Source organism: Pteropus alecto, unplaced genomic scaffold (genome assembly GCF_000325575.1).
Source record: "Pteropus alecto unplaced genomic scaffold, ASM32557v1 scaffold92, whole genome shotgun sequence".
NCBI classification, from domain to species: domain Eukaryota; kingdom Metazoa; phylum Chordata; class Mammalia; order Chiroptera; family Pteropodidae; genus Pteropus; species Pteropus alecto.
The window spans coordinates 7,141,524-7,165,447 of record NW_006432447.1 but is presented as its reverse complement, the minus strand read 5'-3'; the positions used below and the strand labels follow the sequence as shown (position 1 = coordinate 7,165,447).

General features: G+C 41.2%; 1 protein-coding gene across 1 annotated transcript in view; it reads left to right on the top strand.

Moving 5' to 3' along the window:
• The first annotated feature begins 952 nt into the window (after nucleotides 1-952).
• Nucleotides 953-23,924, top strand: part of LOC102882618 (inhibitor of carbonic anhydrase-like) — a 32,503-nt gene continuing 9,531 nt past the window's right edge. The window contains exons 1-10 of the mRNA XM_025043602.1: nucleotides 953-1,087; nucleotides 7,941-8,049; nucleotides 8,820-8,996; nucleotides 9,730-9,877; nucleotides 10,724-10,779; nucleotides 13,724-13,902; nucleotides 15,300-15,471; nucleotides 16,356-16,495; nucleotides 19,247-19,337; nucleotides 20,506-20,562. Of these exons, the coding sequence (XP_024899370.1) occupies nucleotides 1,004-1,087; nucleotides 7,941-8,049; nucleotides 8,820-8,996; nucleotides 9,730-9,877; nucleotides 10,724-10,779; nucleotides 13,724-13,902; nucleotides 15,300-15,471; nucleotides 16,356-16,495; nucleotides 19,247-19,337; nucleotides 20,506-20,562 (1,213 nt within the window). The 5' untranslated portion in view covers nucleotides 953-1,003. The remainder of the gene's footprint in view (nucleotides 1,088-7,940; nucleotides 8,050-8,819; nucleotides 8,997-9,729; nucleotides 9,878-10,723; nucleotides 10,780-13,723; nucleotides 13,903-15,299; nucleotides 15,472-16,355; nucleotides 16,496-19,246; nucleotides 19,338-20,505; nucleotides 20,563-23,924) is intronic.

Here is a 23,924-nt window from a genome sequence, read left to right as displayed (position 1 = left end):
TGAGTTATGTTTGCCTGTTTATTTGGATACACTGTTTTTAATAGGTACTCCTTCCTGCCTGCCTTTCTTCCTTCCTTCCTTCCTTCCTTCCTTCCTTCCTTCTGTCCGTCCGTCCGTCTTTCTTTCTTTCTGTCTTTCTTTTTTTGAGATAAGACTCACTAACATAAAATTAATTAGTCATTTAAAAGTGTACAATTCGGTGGCATTTAGTCCATTCACAATGTGGTGTAACTACTACCTCTACCTAGTTTCAACATAGTTTCATCACCACAAAAGAAAATCCTGTACTCCTGTAGCAGTTAAAACTCTTTCTCCTCTCCTTTCGCCCTGCCAGCCACCACTTTGCTTTCCGTCTCTATAGATTTACCTATAGATATTTCCATCTCTATAGATTTACCTATAGATATTTCTAGATATTTCATTGCTATGGAATCATATAATGTGTGACCTTTTGTGTCTGGCTTCTCTCATTTACATAATATTTTTGAGGTTCATCAACATTGTAGCATGTGGCAGTACTTCATTTTTTATGGGAGAATAATATTCCATCATATAGATATAAAACATTTTGTTAATTTCTTCACTTGTGGATATATGTTTGGGTTGTTTCCATATTTTTTTACTACACATGGTTAAATAGCTTTTTTCAGTTCTTTTGGGTATTTACTTAGGAGTGGAATTTCTGAGTCATATAGTAATTGTATGTTTAACTTTTGGGGGATGCTTTTGCATTTTTCCTCCAAGGGAAAACGTACAATCAGAGAAATGGGACCCAGAATTCATGTGAGCCATGTAGCTGATCCAATCTGTGTCTGCCCCACTCAGCTAACCTTTGACCTTGTCTTTAACCTCTTCTACCAGCAGAGAAAGGTGAGCACTGTGGGTCGCTTACACATTTGGCCTCTCTCCTCTAGGGCTTTGTCTGGCTGTCCCCGATAAAACTGTGAGGTGGTGCACCATCTCAAATCATGAAGCCAGTAAGTGCTCCAGTTTCCGTGACAGTATGGAAAAAATCCTACGTGAGGCTGGCCCTCATGTCACCTGTGTGAAGAGAAGCTCCTACCTTGAGTGCATCAAGGCCATCATGGTAAGTCAATGCTGCCTAAAGGGGAGTGGAAGACAATCCATACTTTCTTGGGCTCCTGTTGTTCTGGAACAAGTCTGTACTCACAGATAGGAGGATGATGTGTGAGGCAGTAACCCCCACTGTTAACAAAATCACTTCAGAAATGGAAATAGGAGTAATCATCTTTAACAAGTCTTAAAACAAAATCCAGCATGCTCTGAAAGAGGACTATTTTGAGGCATTAAGTTCTCTGAACTCAAGAAAAAACAAGAATGTTTGCTATCAAAATGATCATATAACATTGTTTTGGAAGTTCTTCATACATCATGGGAATTAGATGAATAATGCTCATAGAGAAGAGGAATTTTTGTGATTGCAGATGATGGCTGATCCTTTGTTTTCTAGACTTTCCAAAATCCTCTTCACTCCTTCGACTTTGTTCTTGCTCATTTAAATGTGTGTCAGACCCTGTTCTGGGCAATAGGGCTGCAGTGGTGAGTTTGAACGCACATAGTCCTTATGCTTGAGGAGCTTACAGTATATGCAAGAGAGGAAAAAAACATGTAAAAAATAGACATGTAATATCAAATTGTGTGACATACAACGAAGAGGAAAAGTGGAATGCTCTGACAGAGACTTTCACAGGAAACTTGCTTTGGCCTGGAAGGGAACAAGGAAGCTGAGACCCCAGGGAGGAGCATGGGTAAGCCTGCCAGGAGCCATGGGTAGAATACTCCAGGCAGTGAACAACAGCATGTGCAAAGGGCCTGAGACGGGGGAGAGCCGGACCTCTTTGGGTTTCTGTAGGGAAGCCAGGGTGACAGCAGCAGAACAAACAGGAGACTGGAAGGAGGGGTGAGGTGGGAGAGGTAGACTGAGCCAGATGGACCTCGATTAACTCAAGGAATTAGTGATTTGGTGCAAACAACTGGTCTGTTCCGTTTTTTTTGTTTTTTTTTGTTTTTTTAAATTGGACCTCAGTTACTGTCATTGCTTAATTATAATATTTGAATTATGACATATGTTTGAATTATGACATATGTTCAGTTTTGGTCCATGCATGCCTCTATTTATTTTTAAATATGTGAATAATATAAAATCATACTATCCATGAATCCACCATAGTTTCTCTAAATTTCATCATTGCCAATAGCTTCTTTCTAGGGCTACTGAGCTGCAGCATTGGCTTCTAAGGGCATGCTGCCATTAGGGTGGTGTAACCCACTGGCCCTCCTTACAATGACCCATGTGTTTCCCCATCCTGAGCAAATAGAATACTAAGAACTTTTTGCCTTTTATTTTGGTTTTAAGACATATAGGTATGTGTGAGTGATTGCATAGTTATACTTCTTAAAAATTTATGAAAATAACATTATTATGTGCTGTCTTCTCACACATGCTTTCCCCTCCTCAATATTATGCTAAAGTTCATCCATGTTGTTGAATAAGCAGCCATTGTTCATTTCTTTTCAGAACTCAACAATAGTTCCTTATGCGAATATACCACGATTTATTTGTTTTTTTTGGTCATTTGGCATTTGGATTCTAATTGAGGCTTAAGGGATATTTTTATACAAATCTCCTGGGACACAAGTATTAAAGTTTCACTTGAATATATACATAGGGGCAGACTTGCTGAGCCATGAGATATGTGAATATTTGACTTTTAAGACAATGACAGACGTATTTGATTTTAAAGCAAATCCAATGTGGTTGTTTCAATTTCCACTTCTACTAGCAGTATATGAAAGAATAATTTATATCATTCTTGGTGAATTTGATGTTTTATCATTGTGAAATCGTCTCTGTCTCTGCCAGTGCTTTTTGACTAAACTTTATTTTTTCTGAAATTAACATACTACATGGACTTTCTTGTGGTTAGTATTCTCCTCCAATATCTTTTAGATAAAATGATTCCTTTATTTTAACTTTCTGTGTGCTTTTGTTTCAGGTGTAACTTTTGAAAACTGTATAATGCTAGATTTTGTTTATTAATGCAATCTGACAATCTCATTTGTTTTACGTGGTAAACTAGACCATTAATAATTATTGTTATTATGGATAAAATTGAACTTATTTATGCCATATTACCTTTTGATTTCTCTTAGTCCTGATTCCCCCCGATACCTGATTTTTAAAAATTGTGTGTGTACATGCGTGTTCATTTGCATTGCTTTCCCTTTCTTCCATTCTCCCACCTCATTGGTAGTGAATTTAAACACTTTATTTATATTCTTTAATGATTTCCCTTAAATTTTTACTATGTAATTTTAGTTTACCAAAGTGTCATAGTAAAATAATTTTGATCTCTCCCCCTTGTCAAATATTAAAAAGACTCAGGAATACAGTAGCTCAGACTTCCCTCTTCCCGGTTTAGATATTAGTATTCAATATTTTATGTCTATTTTTTTAACCCCACAATGTAGATACTTCATATATTTGTAGATACTATATAAATATACATTTATATGTGTGTATGCGTGTTTGTGTGTGTGTATCTATGTATATGTATGTGTATATATACCCAAAAACTCAGAAAGAGGGAGAGAGAGAATATTTGGATTTACCAACATTTTTGCCATTTAATTTGTTTACCATTCTTTCTCATATCTCAGACTATCTTGATTTTTTAGATTCCATATATAAGTTAGATGATATGGTATTTCGCTTTCTCTGACTTATTTCACTTAGCATAATACCCTCTTGGTCCATCTATGTTGTCTAGATTACATTCTTTTATATTGCTAAATACTATTCCATATAATTTCCCATTGTGTGCGTGTGTGTATATATATATATGTGTGTGTATGTGTGTGTATATACACACACACACATACACACGTATGTAATCTCCAATCCTCTTTATCCATTAATCTATTGATGGACATCTAGGTCATTTCCATATCTTGGCTATTACTAGCAATGCTGCAATGAGCATGGGGTACATATATCTTTTAAAATTGTTGTTTTTGTTTTCTTTGGATAAATACCCCAAAGTGAAATTGTTGGATCATATGGCAGCTCTGTTTTTAATTTTTTGAGGAATCTCCATACTATTTTCCACAGTGGCCACACTAATTTATAACCCTACTAATAATGTACGATGATTCTCTTTTCTCCACATCCTTGCCAGAACTTATTATTTGTTGACTCATTGATGATAACAATTCTGATAAATGTGCGGTGATGCCTCATTGTGGTTTCAATTTGCATTTCCCTGATAATTAATGATGTTGAGCATTTTTTCATATGTCTGTTGGACATCTGTATGTCCTGTTGAGAGAAATGTCTATTCAGGTTTTCTTCTCATTTTGTAATAGAATTGTTTGTTTTTTTGTGTGCGTGTTAAGTTGTATGAGTTCTTTATGTATTTTGGATATTAAACCCTTATCAGATATGTCATTTGTGAATATTTTCTCCCTTTTAGTAGGTTGCCTTTTTGGGTTTTTTTTTATACTTTCCTTCACTGTGCAAAATATTTTAGTTTGATGTAGTCACATGTGTTTATTTTTTCTTTTGTTTCTCTTGTTTGAGATTTTTCAAAGAAGATATTGCTAAGAGCTTTTTGTTTGATGTAGTCCCATTCATTTATTTTTGCTTTTACTTCACTTGCCTTTGAGGTCAAATTCATAAAATCCTCTTTAAGTCCAAGGTCCATGAGTTTACTTTCTATGTTTTGTTCTATGCAATTTATTGTTTCAGGTTGTATATTCAGCTCCTTAATCCATTTTAAGTCAATTTTGGTGTGTGGTGATAGACAACAGTCTAGTGTCATTCTTTTGCAGGTGGCTTTCCAGTTTTCCTAGCACCAATTTTTGAAGAGGCTTTTCTTTCTCCATTGCATGTTTTTAGCTCTTTTGTCAAAAATTATTTACCCATATAAAAATGGATTTGCATCTGGACGCTCAATTCTATTCCACTGATCTGTGTGTCCATTTTTCTGCCAATGCCATGCTATTTTGACTATTGTCACATTGTAGTATAGATTGAAGTCAGGCAGAATGATGCCTCCAAACTTGTTCTTTTTTCTCAAGGTGGCTTTGGCAGTTCGAGTTTTTTTTGTGTTACCATACGAATCTGACCCTTTTTTGTTGTAATTCTTTTAAACATACCGATGGGAATTTGTTGGGGAATGCATTAAATCTGTATAATGCTTTAAGTAAAAAAGAGCAATGTCAAAAACTTTACTGCCTATGTTTTCTTCTAGGAGTTTTGAAATTTAAGGTCTAACATTTAAGTTTTTAATTCATTTTGAGTTTATTTTTGTATATGGTATATGGTGTATTTTTGTATATGGTTCATTTTCATTTCTTGTACCTGTTCAGTTTTGCCAACACCACTTACTGAAGAGAATGTTTTTACTCCATTGTATATCCTCATCTCTTTTGTCATTGATTAATTAACTGTATAAGCAAGGACTTATTTGTGGGCTCTCTATTCTGTTCCATTAACCTATATATCTGTTTTCATGCCAGTACCATAGTGTTTTGATTATTTTAGATTTGTAGTATAGTTTGATATCAGGGAGTATAATACTTCCTACTTTGTTCTTTTTCAAGATTTCTTTGGCTATTTAGGGTCTTTTGTGGTACCATATAGATTTAAGATTAGTTGTTCTAATTCTGAGAAGAATGCCATTAGTATTTTAATAGGGATTGCATTAATTCTGTATATTACTTTAAGTAGTATGGACATTTTAACAATATTAATCCTTCCAATCCATAAACATTAGGTATGTCTTTCCATTTATTTGTATCCTCTCCAATTTTTTTCTTCAACATCCTATAGTTCTGAGTACAGGTCTTTCACCTCTTTCATTAAATTTAGTAGGTATTTTATGCTTTTTGATGCAATTGTAAATGAGATTGTTTTCTTAATTTCTTCTGTTTATTCATTATTGGTGTATAGAAATGCAACAGATTTCCATATGTTGATTCTATATCCTGCAGTTTTACTGAAGTCATTTATTAGTTCAAATAGTTTTTTAAACTTTGAACATGCCTAATCAATTTGTTGCCCATCCATTTACTTTTGATTTCGACAGCTGTATTTTTGTTAATTTTTCCTCTTTTTATTCCTGGTAATTTCCATGCTTATGCTTTGTACATAAAACTAAATACTTCATAGGTAGCTCTTTTCTATTGCATCTACAGTTTCAACATACTTCATAGGTAGCTCTTTTCTATTGCATCTACAGTTTCAACATCCACAGCCCTTGATGGCCCAAGTCTGTTTTCCTGTTGATGCCTAAGATCGTGGCTTACCTTCCTTTGAGTTTGGTTATTTGTACTTGAGGGGTAATGCTTGATTTTATTTTTCCTCCTTTCTGTTGGTTTGGGTTCCCCTCAGAATCCCATGGGTAAGGCCTTGGTTCCTTGGTTCCTGAGCCCCTGAGTTTCCAGTGATTCCTGCCCAGAATCCTGGTCTCTTGGCCAAGAAAGCCCCAGTCTCACTGCCCTGGGAAAAGCTTTTGTTTATTTGCTTATTTATTTTTATTCTGTAGGGTGTGGGGTAGCTATGGAGACTCTCTGGAGGTTTTACCTACCTTTTGTGATAACAAGGAAGCCTCAAAGATTGTTTCATATCTGCTGTCTAGTTGTGGAATTAAAGGGTTCTTCACTGCGTGAATGAATATATTTAATGGCACTGAAATGTACATTTAAAAATGGTTCTATGGTAAATTTTATATTATGTACTTTGTTACAATAAAACAACAACAAAAACAATCTCAACAATAAAAAGAAAAGTTTCAAACTATATAGACAAATATATAGTTTGGCTTTCATTATTATTTTAATTCATTTAAAAACTTAACCTGTAACACGACTCAGATTATGGAGCTATAGATTCTGCCTTGTGATTTAATTAATAAGAACTATTCATTGAGAACTGGCAAGGGCTTTTAGAAAAATCATTTTGACTAAAGATATTTGAAGCAAGAAAGAAGGCAATAACATTTGTTATTAAGTGTCTACATAAACAAATAGTGCTTCATGTTTACGAGAAAATAAATTCTAGACCCAGAGGGAAGGCACCTATAATATTTCAAGTGAACTATTAGTTTAAGGTTGAAATTTTGTAAAAGCAGAAACTAAAAACAAAACCAAAGAAGCTCCAGCAAGTAACAGTGCAATGGAAGGAATAAACACATACTGCCTGGATTTAAATCCCAGCTCCATGACTTACTAGCTGTGGGGAAGCGACCTAAACTTTCTGTGGCCTGAGAAGGTGACTTAAACTTTCTGTGTCTCTATTTTTTAATGTGTAAAATACAACTGAGTTGGACAGAGGTGAGCTGTGACATATTTGAGTAGTTGATTAAACAAACAATGAGCCGCAAAGGAAATAATATTCGTTTAAAACTTAGTTCAGAGTAAAAGCAAGAAGGTAAACCCAGAGAAAATGCCGAATCCATGAACGAAAGACTCCTCAGTTACACGGACCCAGGACAGGAAGGAACAGTACGGAGCACTGAATCAGAGTGGAGAAGAGTGTCGTCAAAGCTCCAGTCTCCCACAGGAGGGCTTCACAGTGGCTCCTGGGAAAGACCTCAGCAGAAGGCCCAAGGCAAAGAGGTCCCCAAATGAAAGCACTTGGCCTCTCAATGTAAACACGTACAAGAGCCTGGCAGGCAGACCTGAGTAAGAGACAAATTCCTTCCTTTATGCAGGAGAAATAGGAACATTGTGGCCAATCTCCTCACTAGGGAGGTAAAGTCAACTGAAGCTCATGCTGTGGTATGTGGTCTGGCCAAGTTGAAGGTTTTTCTGGTCCCGGATCCAAGAAGCCCCACCAGTCATGGCCACTGGCAGAGGTTTCGGAGGGGCTTCGTAGAAATGAGGGCTTCACTGGTGTCTGGTCTGTTCCCTTTCAGGCAAATGAAGCTGATGCTGTGACACTGGATGCAGGTTTGGTGTATGAGGCTGGCCTGGCTCCCTACAACCTGAAGCCAGTAGTGGCAGAGTTCTACGGATCAAAAGAAAGTAAGTTCTCCCTGGGGGCCCAGGAGAGAGTTTGTGGCCCTTCTCTCCTGGTAGATGCTGAGTCTTGTCTTCTTTAGGCAGGTAATGGAGATTAGATACTGATGAGCATTCCTCATTTGGGCGTGAGTGAGGAATGAGGGGGTCCTATCGGCCCCCACAGGCACAACTGAAGGACTGGTGCTCCTGACACTGACATTCTGGGCCAGGAAATGTGCTCTCTGGAAAACAGAGTGGGCTGTGTGCAGGCTGACCCAAACCATTAGAGTTTAGGACTGTACAGAGAAGTCTTCCAAGAACCACAGGTCCACAGACAGAGGAGAGACCACACTGGAGCGACCACACTAGAGCATATACTCAGAGCCCCAACAGCCTTGAATCTCTTCTATGAGTAACTTGACTGTCCCTGGCCTGTTTTGGGGGACAGAAAATACTTGGAGTCAGGAATGTGGCCTTTTTGCCATAATTCCAGTCTCCTGGGGGGCTTTGGTGGATTGGTATAGGCAGACACCCTGCAGGGTCAGGGTGGGAAAAAGCATTTGGGGTACATGTGCTGCTGGCCTTCTTGCCCCTGTAGGGCTGCCTGGAGGATTATTACAAATGTCCCCTCTGTGGTCTTTCTTTCCCTGCATGCCTGGAAAAGTTATTCTGATCCCAACCCAACATACACGTGTTTTTTGGGTTCCCCTTCCCTGGTCAGGAGCCCATTAGTGCCGGGCACGGTTTCCCTGTGGCCCAGGTTGAGGGGCTTCTTTCATGTTGTCTCTTTGCAGATCCACAAACCCGCTATTATGCTGTGGCCGTGGTGAAGAAGGGCAGCGGCTTCCAGCTGAACCAGCTTCAAGGCAAGAAGTCCTGCCACACAGGCCTGGGCAGGTCCGCTGGGTGGAACATCCCCATGGGCGTACTTTATTGGGACTTGCCTGAGCCACAGGAAAATCTTCAGAAAGGTAAGCAGGCAAGAAGTTCATGGAGATGTCCCTTCTTTACATGCCGACAGAGGCCACACTGGGGTCACACAGACATGCCATGTGTGTTGCCCCTTGGGTGGAGGTGGGAGGTTAACCAGCTTTAGACTGGTTGGGTCTGCTGCACCAGCAGCCCTTGGGAGGTGTCAGCTGAGTCTACTCTTTGAGCTCCCAACACCCCAGCGGTGGCTGTCCTGAGGAGTAAGGGGAAGGGCATCTGGCCTGACAGAGGGCTCTGGGCAGGGCCAAGATTGCTGGGCCCTATTGTCCACTTCCTGGGTGCTTTCCTCTCTGTGGCTGATGTGTTTCCCATTCTGCTGGAGCTTCCTCTGGTTGCCGTCCGCTGGCTATGAGCTTGGCCTGTACCTGTCCAGGCAGGTGTCCCATTTCCTAGGCATGGCTTGCAAAGGAGACCTGTCTCTGAGCTGTTCCAGTGTGACAAGGCACGGAGGGGAGCTGACAGCAACCTGAGACAGGTTTTTCTTGGTGGCAGGCATAGGCCTGGTTTTGGAGAGGGGGTGGGAAAACGGGTTAATTGGTTTATTTTTAGAAACCCTTGATCTTGAAGAGTGCACACACATAAGGCCAAGCTGGGACCGGTACGCTGGTTTTGTTCTGGTCACTCTCTGTTCGCTCGTGAGCTTGGACTGGGAGCCGTAATGGCCTCTGGCCAGGCTGGCTCATGCCTCATGTCCCATATATCTGTGTTGAGCAGCAGCGTCCAACTTCTTTGCGGGCAGCTGTGTTCCCTGTGCGGATCGGACAGCCTTCCCCAAACTGTGTCAACTGTGTGCGGGGAAAGGGACAGACAAGTGTGCCTGCTCCAACCACGAACCGTACTTTGGCTTCTCAGGTGCCTTCAGGTGAGTGAGACTCCCTGCTCCTCCCCCTCACTCTAAAGATGGAGAAACTAATGCCCATGCAGTCAACGGCGCAGACCCCCACCCCCACACCCCACAGCACAGTGTGAGACCCAGGGCCCTGAATCCTCTTTGGCCCATCCTCGGAACCATCGTGAGGAAGAGTCTTCTGTGTGGGAGCCCCTCATGTCTCCCCAGAGCCTGGTCTGCCTATGTTACCCTCTCCAGCCCTCCTGGAGGACAGAGGGGCCAGACTCTTCTCTGGGACTCTGGGATCCCCAGACACAGGCTTAGGCTCCCAGCTGGCTTAAAGTTCAGGACCTTCCAGCTTACTTTTTTTGGCCTGAGCCTCTCCCTGTGTCAGGGACATGTGTTTGCTTCTCCCACCCTCCTCTCTGCCCCGAAGACACCTCTCCATACTCCATGCTCAGTAAGAGAAATGGCTACTGCTCAAAACCAGAGCTAAACTGACTAGGAACCCAAGGCTATCCAGAGTTTTTATCCTCCATGTAAAAGCCTTTAAACCTTTATTTACAAAAAAAAAAAAAAGTTTCTTTTGACTGCCTTTGAAGACGAAGCCACGGGTCCTGCTTTTGCACCATTGCTCCCCAGAGTTGCCTGGGATGTAGCTACAGGGCTTCTGCCTCCTTCAGACCCAGGTTTAGCTGTGGGGGTTCAGACACCCCTTAGTCAGGGCCTTTGCCTCTGTGAGGGCAGATAGAAGCCTGGGTAATTATGGGCAAAGCCCTGTGGGCCTGTGGCAGGGGCAGAACCTTAGAAGGGCTGCAAGGGGGAGGGGCAAGGCCTTTTCTTGGAGAGTCACCTGACTACAGCTGTCCTGTTCCTCAGGTGTCTGCAGGAGGATGTGGGGGATGTGGGCTTCGTGAGTCATATGACGGTGTTAGGTAAGTGCTGGATGGAGAAAGAATCACCTGGGCCACAAACCGGCCATGGGAACTGGTTTTTGCCCGAAAGTTTGCTTATAACCAGAGATGAGTAATGACAAGATCTTTAAAGAAATGGAAGAGTTTTCATATAAAAACATTTCTGTTATTTGTACCCTGTTTAGGGCTCTATTTGTTCAGTCTATAAATCTATGAAACACATTTTCTGAACATTTAAACAGTACTTGACAACTAATAAAACAAAATGAGTTTTAAGAATCAAATTCTTTTAGTCATCGAAATATCAATTTCAAATTTAATCACGTTCTCCTGAATGCTTTGTTATAAATGGCTCCTAAATGCTTCAAATACCTTAAGCAAACACACAAATTATCATAATGATTTCAGAATTTATTAGCACGCGTTCAGTTAAATCCATTGCAAAAGCATTATTACCATGGACAAAAATGTATTTCTTCTTTATTCCTATGTAAAGAAAAAATACTTTCTAAAGTTTTGGGCAATTATCAGAAACAAACAAACGAAATACTTTTTCAGACAATTTGAGGTCACCAATTTGGGGTTTTATAAGCAATTAAATTTCTATCAAGTACGAAACACACTTGTATCACTCGAAATGTTTAAAACCAAATGTATATTCACTATACTATACTAGATTCATTCAATGAAAGTAATGTTTGCTACCTCAAGGAAAATTTTAAGTCCTTATTTTTTACATGGGCTTTAGTTCCTCATAACCTACTTCTTCCTTTAACACGAAATAGGAGTTTCGTGCACGTTGTTCTCTTGTTCAGCCATTCACAATGCACTGTCCCCTCATTACCACACACTGACCTGGTTTGTTGGCGTTTTGGCAATTGATACATGTCTTATTATCAGTAATTTTAACGAGTGGGGTCATCTATGGGTTTCATCTGCCAGGATAGGGTTGTTCCAAATAATTGTCATTGTTATTTACTCTGGTTGCTCCAGTTACCACAGTTATGTCAGTGGGAGGCATTTTCTAACACTCACCCTACAGCATTTGAAAAGAACCTCACTTTCTGGAAACAACAGGTTGTCCCAGAACATGCCGATTTATCTTTGCTGAAAGTCACTTTTCCACTGTTATACAAGTTCCCTTATTACCTTTTAAGTAGAAGTTTATAAGCGACAACCCACAGGGCTTTAGGGGTGAAAATGAGTGTTGGTACTTAGCTGCTACCACCCCTGGGCCCTTGAGTGACTGAAGCGGAAAAGCGATTTTTGAAACTATTAGATCATATTGATTCTTTAAATTTAATTCTAACGACTAAATCATTTTAATTTTTGCTTTTAATATAAAGATTTTAAATGTATTTTCTCCATGACATACTTAACTAAAATTGTAACCATTCACAAGAGCTCTATTGGGCTCCTTCTCTTTCAATGTGAGATTTTATCAACCCCAAAGACCTAAAAGTTAGCTAGGACTACCATATCAAAGTCCCACAAACTGGGCGGCTGAAGCAACAGAAATTTATTGTTGTTTAATTTTGCCTCATAGAGTTCTAGAGGCTAAATTTCAAGGTCAAGATGTTGGCAGGGTTGGTTCCTTCTGAAGGCCAGGAGGGAGAATCTGTTTCTTGTCTTTCTCCAGCTTCCGGTGGTTTGCTGGCAATCTTTGGTAATCCTTGGCTTGTAGTTGCCTCACCCCAATCTCCGTCTTTCTTTTCACGTGGCATTCCTTCTGTGTGCATGTCTGTCTGTGTTCAAGTTTCCTCTTTTTTATAAGGACACCAATCATACTGGATACCAGTCATACCTGGCCACCCCAATCCAGTAAGATCTCATCTTAACTAATTACATCTGCAATGCCGATTGCCAAACAAGGTTACAGGACTTCAACATACGAATCTTGGGGGGATACAGTTCAACCAAGAACACCTTCTAATAGCGAGACAAGGGGAACCGAAGAGCTTGTTTTTCTTACGAGGTTTTCTGGTCCTTCTTTGTACCTATAAGAATGCCCTGCCTGGGCCCCTAGGCCTCTGTCCATCCCTCAACGCTTCTACCACCTTTTTCCAGCCACTTCTATCTTCAGGGGAGTGTTGCACAGTGGGGGACCTGGGTTGTCCTAGCATGGCAATGTGTCAGGCTTAGATTAGCGGAGAGTTTGACAAGTTACCTCAACTCTCTAAACCTGTTTCCGCCTCTCTAGAATGGGATAATCACATGACTGGCCTCCCCCAGCTTTTATGAGGATTAAATGACAGAGCACAGAGGAACTTCAGCACAGTCTTTGGTGTGCTGTGAGTGCTCAGCAAACATTTGCTGTCACCTTTCATATTAGCAGAGCCATAGGGACAGAGGAAGCCAGAGGGCCTCGGGCCAAGCATGCCTCCCAGCCCTGTGTCTGTCTGCACTGAGAGTCAGTCATTTCATCTCCTGAGGCCTCACGGTCCTCACCTGTAGAAAATGTATCTGGAAAAGATTCTCTTTCAGTCCTCTTCGGGTTGTTAAAAGAATTATTAAAGAAGACAATTTAGGTGACATAAACAAACTTTATTAACACTTTATGAAGCAGGCAGAACTGCAAACGGAGGAGGAAGCTAAGAGGTTTTTATAGGATAAAGAATAAAGAACAAGGGAGAGACAAATAAAAACTATCTGATTGGCTAGGACCATATAGCCAACATTGTTTGGGGTGAGAAGGAACAAAGAAAGTGGTGTAGAGCCCAGAGCTGGCTTGGCGTTTGGAGTCTGGCTGGATGCTGCGTTTCTGGTCAAGCAGAGAGTTTACAGGGACGTGGAAGTTATCTAAGTTTCAGATTATTGATGTGGTATCCTGGGCAAGAGCAGTTCCATCCTGGCTTAGAAAGTTATTTCAACAAGGTCAAATAGTTTGTGATTCAGTGAGGAAGGGGGACCGCAGCCGAAGGCTGTGCCTGTAGTCAGTCAGCTCCTCTGGGCTTTTCTCCCCCAGAGAACCTGGCACGCCAGGCTGACAGGGACCAGTATGAGCTGCTCTGCCTGGACAACACCCGGAAGCCAGTGGACAAATATGAGGAGTGCTACCTGGCCCAGGTCCCTTCTCATGCCATCGTGGCTCGAAGTGTGGGCGGCAAAGAGGACTTGATCTGGGAGCTTCTCAACCAGGCCCAGGTACCACCATCAACCACCCTTCCCTCCTGCTGGGTGGCGGGGGGCGGGGGGCGGTGGTCTCTGCTTGGATTCTGGGTATTTTCTTTCCTTCTCTGATAGCCACTCTGGAAGTCCTTCTGGGTTCAGGACACAGCAGGAACCACACCACATATCATCCTCTTCACTGAAAGCCACCCAGTCTGTGTATGTTATAGACGGCAAAGGCCATAAAACCTTCGCCTAGCGACAACAACAACAAAAAACTGTGCAGAAGTTCCTCATTGCCCCACGGTGTTCTTTTCAGTTCTAAACTGATCCTCAGGATGCAGTGCAGATGTCCCTTCCCCATGAAGTGCTCTCCTATTATCCTATTGGCTTGTGATCCCACTCTCCTGACTTCCCTCAGAGGCAGGTACCCCTCCATGAGCATCCTTCTCTCTGTCCTGAGTTGGCAGCAGTCCCTCCTAGCCAGCCCTCATTCATCACCCTGTCCCATCCCTGTCAGCACTCTCTGTTCAGCACTGGGGGTTCAGAGATGAACTAGACACAGACCTGCTCTCGAGTTGCTCACAGACAAATGTGGACACATACAAATGATCACCAATGGGATGGCACAACCTTGAAGACATGGATTATGTACTTTGCAGAGGACAGAGGGACTGATATGCAGGGTGTACCTGGGAGGATTCCTGGGCCCTGGGGAATAAGCTATGTGCACCCCAAGGAAGTGTGGGGGGTTTACCAGAAAAGGCAGCAGGAACATTTCTTGCAGAGCCACTGCAAGAGCAAAAAGCAGACAGACGTTGGAAAGAGCATGCGGGTAGGTGGTGCCATCAGCTACAGTCAGGAACAGCTTTGGGCCAGTCAGCGGGAGTCATAGGCAAAGGGCCCTTTGTTTTTCTGGAAGCCAAAAGGGAGAAGGGTCTGCCTGAAATCCTTCTGTGGCATGCCTAGGGTGGGAGAGGAGCCCAGGACTCTTGACCTCTGGCCTCAATGTCAGGGTTTAGATCATCAGCTGCTCCAGGATAAAGACCACCAGAGCCACTTCGGGCAATCAGACGGCCAGGACTGAGGCAGCCTTCACTGACTGCCCTGTGGGAACACAGCATTGGAGAGGGCCAGCTGCCTGGCACATGGCAACCTCTAGCCCCTTCATACAGATCTCGGGGAAGCCCCTGGCAGTTTCCCTGAGGCCGTACAAGGCAGACAAGCTGGGATTTGAGTAAAGCATTCCCTGGAGAGAGACTTGAGAGCCTCGTGAGTCACGGAACTTCAGACGGCCTTGGCCACTGTATTCACTCTCGGGCAGTCATGCTTTTCTCCCTTTCTGTGTTCCTTGTCTGGTTTCGGGTTTGTTTTCCCTTTGCCTCTCTGTGCCAGCCTCCCGCCTTCACTGTTTCTTCTTATTCTTTGAACAGGAAAATTTTGGGAAAGCCAAGTCAGCAGGGTTCCAGCTCTTCAGCTCTCCTCATGGGAAGGACCTGCTGTTTACGGATGCAGCCCATGGGTTTTTAAGAGTCCCACCTAAGATGGATGCTAAGCTGTACTTGGGATATGAGTATTTTGCTGCTATTCAGCATCTATGGAGAGGTGTGTAAGGTCCTGGGAGGGCAGTGGGGCAGAGTGGGGGTCATAGAGGCTGTCCCGGTGCCTGCAAGCCTCCCTTCACCCAACCTTCACTGGCCTGCAGAGCCCAAGGGAGCTACCAACTGCACTGGGTTAATGAGGGGATTTTCTGCTGAGCTGGGGAAAAGGGCCTACTTAACTTCAGATTACAGACAACTGGGAGTAATGATGGTTCTGGCTTCTTTGTATTAACCAGAGTCGCCCTACCCAACAACAGGTCTCTTCGACAGGGAAAATCGCCCTCCTAAACTGAAGTGGGAACACGGCCTCTGCTGCCATCAGAAGCAGAACTAGAATTTTGGACGGTTTTAATCCATCTCTTGCCTTCCTCTCAATCCCTATAGTTCATTTCTTCCTTCTTTCTCTCTTTTTTTCTCCTCTATTTAGTCAACCACTAGTGATTGCACATCTACAAAAGCCACTCACTATGTTAGATGTGGGCACACAGTGGTGAGTGAAGATATTAGGTGAGGGGAGAGCAAGCGGGCCCCCCCAGAAGGGAACACATGACGACCAACTGGGGAACAGTCCCTGGGTGGGAGAACCCAGTCCTGTAAGAGAAAACCCCAGAAGGCTCTGAGCTGGGCTGCTGTTGAGAGGCCTCCCCAGTGGAGGAGATGATGCCTGGGGACGTGAGGGGAGTGTTCTGCCTTCACTGCTCTTTCTGAGAACCAAGTTCATCATTTCTCCTGGCGGATGAAGGGCAGGAATGAGTGGCGACGTGGGCATGAGACTGCTGCTGTCAGCGAGGGCCTCATTGGGCAGCCACTCTGTAGCCAGTGGCACTCACCCCCCAGACCCATTTTCAAGCTCTGTCTGGATCCCTGACTCTCCTGCACCCCTCCTAGGTGCAGAAGACCCCCAGAGGGTGCAGTGGTGTGCAGTGGGCCACCACGAGAGGGCCAAGTGCGATGAGTGGAGTGCCGTGAGTGGTGGTGCCTTGCGGTGCACCACAGAGGAGACCATCGAAGACTGCATAGCTGCCATTGTGGTAAGCAGGGCCCTGCCGCCACAGCTGGGCTCAGACACCCAGACACATGGCGCTTTTGCCGAGTCTTCCCAGACACCTTCCCCTCAGCCTCAAGGCTGAGATGCAACTGTTGTGTGCTGACCCCACCATCCAAAGCCCCACCCCACCCCATCCCACTCCACCTCACATGCCCTCTGAACTCAGGGCCTGGCAGAAACAAAGAGCCAGCCCAAGGCCCAGATTTCTTTGGTGCTCAGTTCTGGTGACCGGGGAGCTGAGTGGTGTCCTGCCTAGGACCTGTAGGAAGTGGGGTGACATCCCAGGATGCGGTCAGGGCCCTGTGGATTGTGAAAGCAAATCAACTTTTTAGTCCTTTAGTTGAAAGTTTAATTTTTTTTCTGGTGATAAAAAATATTACACCCTGGAAGAGAAATAAAAAAGAAATAATATTCACAACTTCATAACTCGCAGATCATCACCACATAATTTTTGAGTTATAAAGTTATGTTATTAACTTTCCATTTCTCTGTGAACAGATAATACTTTTGTGATTAGAAAAAATAAATTCATAAGTAAAACACTGAAAATTTGACAAACTTAGAAGACATACAGACTTTTCTTAGAAAAAAAGATTCTAATTTTAGTAAACCTCCCTGAGACCAACCCATAAGATTAAGATCTTGCAATTTATACAGTCTCCTAAATTTGTCATCTATAAAGATGAAATGAATTCGAGTGCTCATAACATGTCCAGGCATATAGGAAGTAGACAATAAACGTTAGCTATTGTCATTATTACTTAAATTCTTGAGCACAGTTGGTGTACTTTGTTAGATAATGAAGTATTCATTTAAAATGTTTTTAGGGAGAGGTAGATAAGGGTAAAGGGGGTCAAATATATGGTGACAGAAGGAAATTTAACTTTGGGTGGTAAACACACAATGCAATATACATATGATGTATTACTGAATTGTATACTTGAAACCTATATAATTTTATTAATGTCACCCAATAAGTTTTAAAAATATATATTTTTAATGGCTGTATAATATTCTACCAAGTATTTCTGCCTTTATTTAACCAATGCTTGAAACCTATATAATTTTATTAATGTCACCCAAAAAGTTTTAAAAATATATATATTTTAATGGCTGTATAATATTCCACCAAGTATTTCTGCCTTTATTTAACCAATTTCTAAATGTCTAAATTTGAAATATTTCCAAATTATTTTCTATTATAGATAATACAAGAGTGAAGATTTTGTTCTTTAGCTGTCAATATTTCTGAGTATGTGTTTAATATTAATGACAGCTAATATTTCTGGAGTTACTTACTATGTGCCAAGCATGTTTATGAACTCTTAACTTGATTAACTCATTCAATCCTCATGATAAACCCCATGAGGTAGATTTTTCACCCATTCTATGGTGGATAAAATGAGTGAAAATGTCTGCAGAACAGTGTTTAGGGATGTGTCCTTTGGAGTAGTCCTTCCTGGAGGCTGCATGGCATAGTGGTAATGAGCAGAAGCTAAGGAATTAAACTACCTACGTTTAAGTCTTAGTGGCTTCATATTTATTGGACAAATTATTTAACCCCTCTCTGCTTCAGTTTACTACTGTATAAAAGAGAGGAAATTATAGTACCTATCTTATTGGGTTTTATGAGGAATACAGGAGGGAATCACTATAAAGTGTTTAGAAAAGGTCTTGGCACATGGTAAGAACACGGCTAGTTTTTCCTTCTATAATTGCTGCTGTCTTAAATAGTAGATTTAAAAAGAAATAGATTTCTAGAAAGGCAGTTAACAGATCAAAGGCAAAGTGTGTGTATGTCTCTGTGTGGTTTTTTTTTTATCAATGACCTTATTTATGACTGTAAGTATACATTTTTTGCTCTGTTGGAAAAATTCATTCATTAAAATAAGTTAATTATTATGGCATACCTTGTTTTATTGTGCTTTGCTTTATTGAGCTTTGTAGATATTGGATTTTTTTGCAGATTGAAGGCAAGATCCTCCACCAGCAAAAAGATTAAGACTTGCTGAAGGCTCAGCTGATGGTTAGCATTTTTTAGCAATATAGTATTTTTTATTAAAGTATGTGCATTGCTTTTTAGACATATGCTATTGCACACTTAATAGACTACAGTATAGTGTAAACATAACTTTTACATGCTGTGGGAAACTAGAAAATCTGTGTGACTTGCTTTATTGTGATATTCGATTTATTGCAATATTCAATTCATTATGGTGGTCTGGAACCAAACTACAATATCTCTGAGGTATGCCTGTAATGAATTATTTAAGTAGACAAATTATGTATTGAAAATTTTTGCTTGTCGGGCCTCTGAGTGTAATGTTAGTGGAGTTATGGGAACAGAATCGAACTCTGCCATATGGAAGAACACACGTTCCATAGGAACAGATTAATGCAGTCTTTGAGTCTGGCCATGTGGATTGTTGAGTGACAATGCTATAGTGTAGATATAGCGAGAGTATGTCCAGCAGTCAGCATGGATCTCATGAGAAAACAGAGATGTTCAAGGAGCATGACCTGGGTTGGGCTCTTGCTCCTGGGTCAACAAGCCAAACGCATGTCCATTTTTCTAAATCCATGTTTATGTGGCCGGAGCTTTGGGGGTGAGCTACGATTTGGTTAATCACAAGGACATGTGACATGAAGCCAGTGAGGTGGAAACCTCTGAGGGTCAGTGAGAAAAATAACAGCCTCATTGTTGTGCTATTGATTTATTTCTTAACTTCAGAAAGGAGAAGCTGATGCCATGACCTTAGATGGAGGATTTATCTACACGGCAGGCAAGTGTGGTCTGGTGCCTGTCCTGGCAGAGAACTACAGTAAGTGGAGGGAAGTGTCTCTCTCTGTTTTATTCCTTCTGGACCATGGACTTAGAAAGAGGAAATAATTTAGTTCATTGTTGAGATGATAATAACTATTGCTGGAACGTAGGAAGCTAGTAGACAATATCCCTCTTCCCTGATGTCAGAACCAATTAAGATATAGACACAAGAGTTAGGCGAAAAGAGATCAACGTAACACCTTTATTACTGAAATAGTGATATGGGCACGGTGTAGAGCTGGTCACAAGGCTTGCCGAATTGCCCTTGAGTTAGAGTTGCCCACTAATTCAGGAGAATGGGTCTGTTGGCGTACTCTATGGCTGAGGGCAGAGGAAAACACATTTTGTCATAGGTGAGAAGCTCTAAATCACTCACTGTCTTCAATAAAGAAATAAGAGGCTGAGCCACATGTCTCTAGATCCTTTTGCCAAATTTACTAATCCAGAATTAACTCATGCCAGCTGCACTGGAAGGCTGAGGGATGGGGCCCCAAGGTCATGCTCTTTAGTGGGGATCCATCCACATGAAAAAATAAAGCTGAGGAAAAGAAGATTTCACCAATATCACTTATTAAACACCTCATCTGTTAGGCAGTGAGTGACATCCCATACATTATCCTTCAAAACAACTCTGTGAAGCAAATAGTGGTATCTCTATTTTACAGATATAAAAGCTAAGGCTTAGAGAAGTTAAATGATGTGTCCAAAGCAGAATAAAGATTGCACCAGGGCTTTCTGACTCCATGGACTGGTTCTTTCTCCTCCGACATAGCAATAATATAATGATTGCCTACCAGTCCACAGCTCTGAAGTAAAGAAAGATATTGTGATGACTTGAATTACATAGCAAATGCAGAAGGATCTTTGTCAAGACCTTCAGTGGTTTCTGTCCCCTTTCAAAGGGCATCTCATTTTCTTTCTCTGCATCTGCCTGAATATCGGGGAGATTCTGGGATGGAGCCTAATGTTCAGATGGCAAAGATCAGGGGAAGAGGAGGTAAAACGGACTGTAGAATCTTAGTTCGTTGATGACCACTGATAAACTGCTTAGTTGGTGTTTCTCCTCATTTGTTCTTAACTCTTGTGATTGAGAAGTTCATGACTTTCGATTGAGTAATGTGAGAATTTAGTGCCATGTACCACAATTGTTTTTATTTTCTTCTTAGTGCCTAAGGATGGCAATGAGCAGCTTGGGTCCAAATGTGTGAATACACCCATGGAAGGTGAGTCAGACTCAGTAACACTGGAACTCAAAGGGAAAGGCCTGTTCTTTGGGAAAATAAGGTGAGGAAACCCTTAAAAATAAATAAAATTACTAGAGTTGTAAAAACAATAAAGAAGAAGAAGGAGTAGGAGTAGGAGTAGGAGGAGAAGAAGACACCACAGTTAATTATTAAGGAATGAATCTGTTATGAAGCTGTAATAACAATAACTATTTATTTGTAGGGTACTTTACAGTCGACAAAAGACTCCTGCTTGCATGGTTCCCTTTTATTCTTCTCAGCAATCCTATAGGATGTGGGCATCACTGTCTTGTGTTATATAGATGAGCAGAGAGGGTCCGTATCTGTCCCTGAAGTACCTAATCTTGGGCATTAGCTAGAGCAGTGGTTCTTCATCTGATGTAGTGCCTAGACCAGTTGCATCAGCATCACCTGAGAACTTGTTAGAAATGAAAATTCTTGGGCCTCACCCAGACCTACTGAGTCAAACTCCAAGGATGGGGCAACTGCTCTGTGTTTTAATAAGCCCTCAGCCGACTCTGATGCACCTTAGATTTGAAAACATCTCCGATGGCATATCCTGTGATGCAAACAGGTGCTCATTGGATTTGGAGTTTCTTTTTATTTAATCTTTTTTTCTAATTTTAAAATTTTAATTAAAGTATAGTTGGCATACAATATTATATTAGTTTCAGGTGTGTGACAGTGATTTGACATTTATATATCTTACAATATGCTCACCACATTAAATCTGGTGACCATCTGTTACGGTGCAAAGTTACTGCACTATTATTGACTATATTCTCCTGCACCTTTTTCACCCTTTACTCCACCACACTCCCCTCTGGCAACCATCAGTTTGTTCTTTGTTTCTATGAGTTTGTTTTTGTTTTGTTTTGCTTGTTTGTTTTTATTTTTAAAAATTCCACATAAAAGTGAAATAATGTGGTATTTTTGTCTGACTTATTTCACATATTGCCACAAATGGCAATATTTCCTTTTTTATTGCTGAGGAATATTCCATTATATATCACAAATTCTTTTACCATTCATCTGTTGATGTATATCAGGTTGCTTCCATATCTCGGCTATTGTAAATAATGCTGCAATAAACATAGGGATGCATATTTCTTTTTGAACTCATGTTTTCATTTTCTTTGGATAAATACCTAGAACTGGAATTGCTGAGTCATATGATATTTCTATTTTTAGTTTTTTGAAGAATCTCCGTACTGTTTTCTATAGTAGCTTCACCAATTTACAATTCCACCAACAGTGCACAAATGTTCCCTTTTCTCCACATCCTCGTTACACACTTATTTGTTGACTTTTTGATAAGAGCCATTCTGACTGGTGTAAGATGGTATCTCATTATGGTTTTGATTTGTATTTCCCTGATGATTAGTGATGTTGAGCATCTTTTCATATGTCTGTTGGCCATTTTTATGTCTTCTTTAGAGAAATGTGTCTTCATGTTCTTGGCTCATTTTTTGATTGGATCGTATATTTTTTTGTTATTGAGCTGTATGAATTTTCTTACATATTTTGGGTAGCAAAGCCTTATTAGATATATCATTTACAAATATATTCTCCCATTCAGTAGGTTGTCTTTTTGTTTTGCTGGTTTCTTTTGCTCTGCAGAAGCTTTTTAGTTTGATGAAGTCCTATTTGTTTATTTTTACTTTTATTTCCTTTGCTCGAGGGGAAATACCAAAAAAGTAATAACAAAAAAGATATCACTAAGACATGTCATATAGTTTACTGCCTATGTGTTCTTCTAGGAGTTTTATGGTTTCAGGTCTTATATTTAAGCCTTTAATAATTTTGAGTTTATTTTGGTATATGGTATAAGAGAGGGGTTCAGTTTCATTTTTTTGCATATATCCAGTTTTCTCAACACCACTTCTTGAAGAGATGATCATTTCTTCATTGTATATTTTTGCTTCCTTTGTCATAGATTAATTGAACAAATAAGCGAGGGTTTCTTTCTGGGCTCTCTATTATGTTCCACTGATATATGTGTCTGTTTTTGTGCCAGTACCATACTGTTTTGATTATTAGAGCTTTGTCATATAGTTTGAAATCAGGGGGTGTGGGTTTGAAATTTCTTATGAGATAGGCAAGCTGGGGGAGGTGGGTGGGTTTGGAGCACCACGGCATAAGCAGCATCTGTTTCCTGCCAAGCATGGGGTCATAGAAGCCCTGCACCACTTACCTTTCACAAAGGCCTCAGAAGTATAAAGCTGCTCGCCCTGCAGCTTCCCTTCATGTGCAACAAGATCCAAGCCCTAGGATATGTTGCCCCTCTCTCCTCTCTGCTTTCATGGCTAACAGTCTTTTTTGAATTGTGTCTTTAACCCCAACCCAAAGGACTGGCATTTCTTCAACCATGTAGTCTATTGTGATTATAGAATATAGGAAATCAGAAAAAAAACTAACTGCTTCAAGAGTAGTTGAAATTTCTAGGAACTGCAGTGATATGCAAATATAGGTCAGCAAGGATGCTTAATATACAATTCAAGGTTGCTGACTGTGATGGAGAAGGTTAGATCTGAATAGACATGGAGAGGAGTTAACCCCAAAGCCACACATAACGGATGATAATAATGCCATTTGTGCAGAAAGAGTTACATCTCAAGACAGCACTGTAACAGTGTTTGGCTCTGGTAACAGTGTTTGGGTTGGTGTAACAGGGCACAGTCTGACACGCAGGGCTTGTTGTGGCCTGAGGAGAATCTGCTTCACAAAGAGAGAGGCTCTGGTACCGCTTCTACCACTAACAACATGGCTGGAAACCTATTGATGTAACCTCCTCTTCCCATTCCTAACATATGATGTGCTCATATTAGCACATCTGATCCCCTTAAGAAACTCTCTGGGATGTGTATCATTTTCACCATTTTATTGAGGAGAAATTCAGGATCCTAGATGCTAAGTGACTTGTCCGAGGCCATTTAGGAAGTAACTGGTGAGGTAGGTGTTCCACCTGCCATGTTGACTCCCAACTTTTCCAGGTTTGAATATACAGAGATCTGAACCACAACTTTTTTTTGAGTGTGTGTTTGTGTGTGTTGGGGGAGGGTTCGGGGTTTGGAGCATTGGAAGTGGTGGTGGTGAACCACATTATCTTCTAATTCTGAAGATTCGTGATTCTAGTCTTGTAATAAATTCACTTTTACACTTTAGGCCTTGCTCAATAAGTACAATCCAGTTACATAATATTGGGATAGGAAGAAATGAAACATCAGTGGTCTTCCCATTAGAATCAGGAACAAGACAAGAAGGCTTACCCCTATCAAAGATATCTGGCATTATTTTGGAAGTGAATGCAGTAAGATAAGAAAAAGAGATTTCTTTTTTAA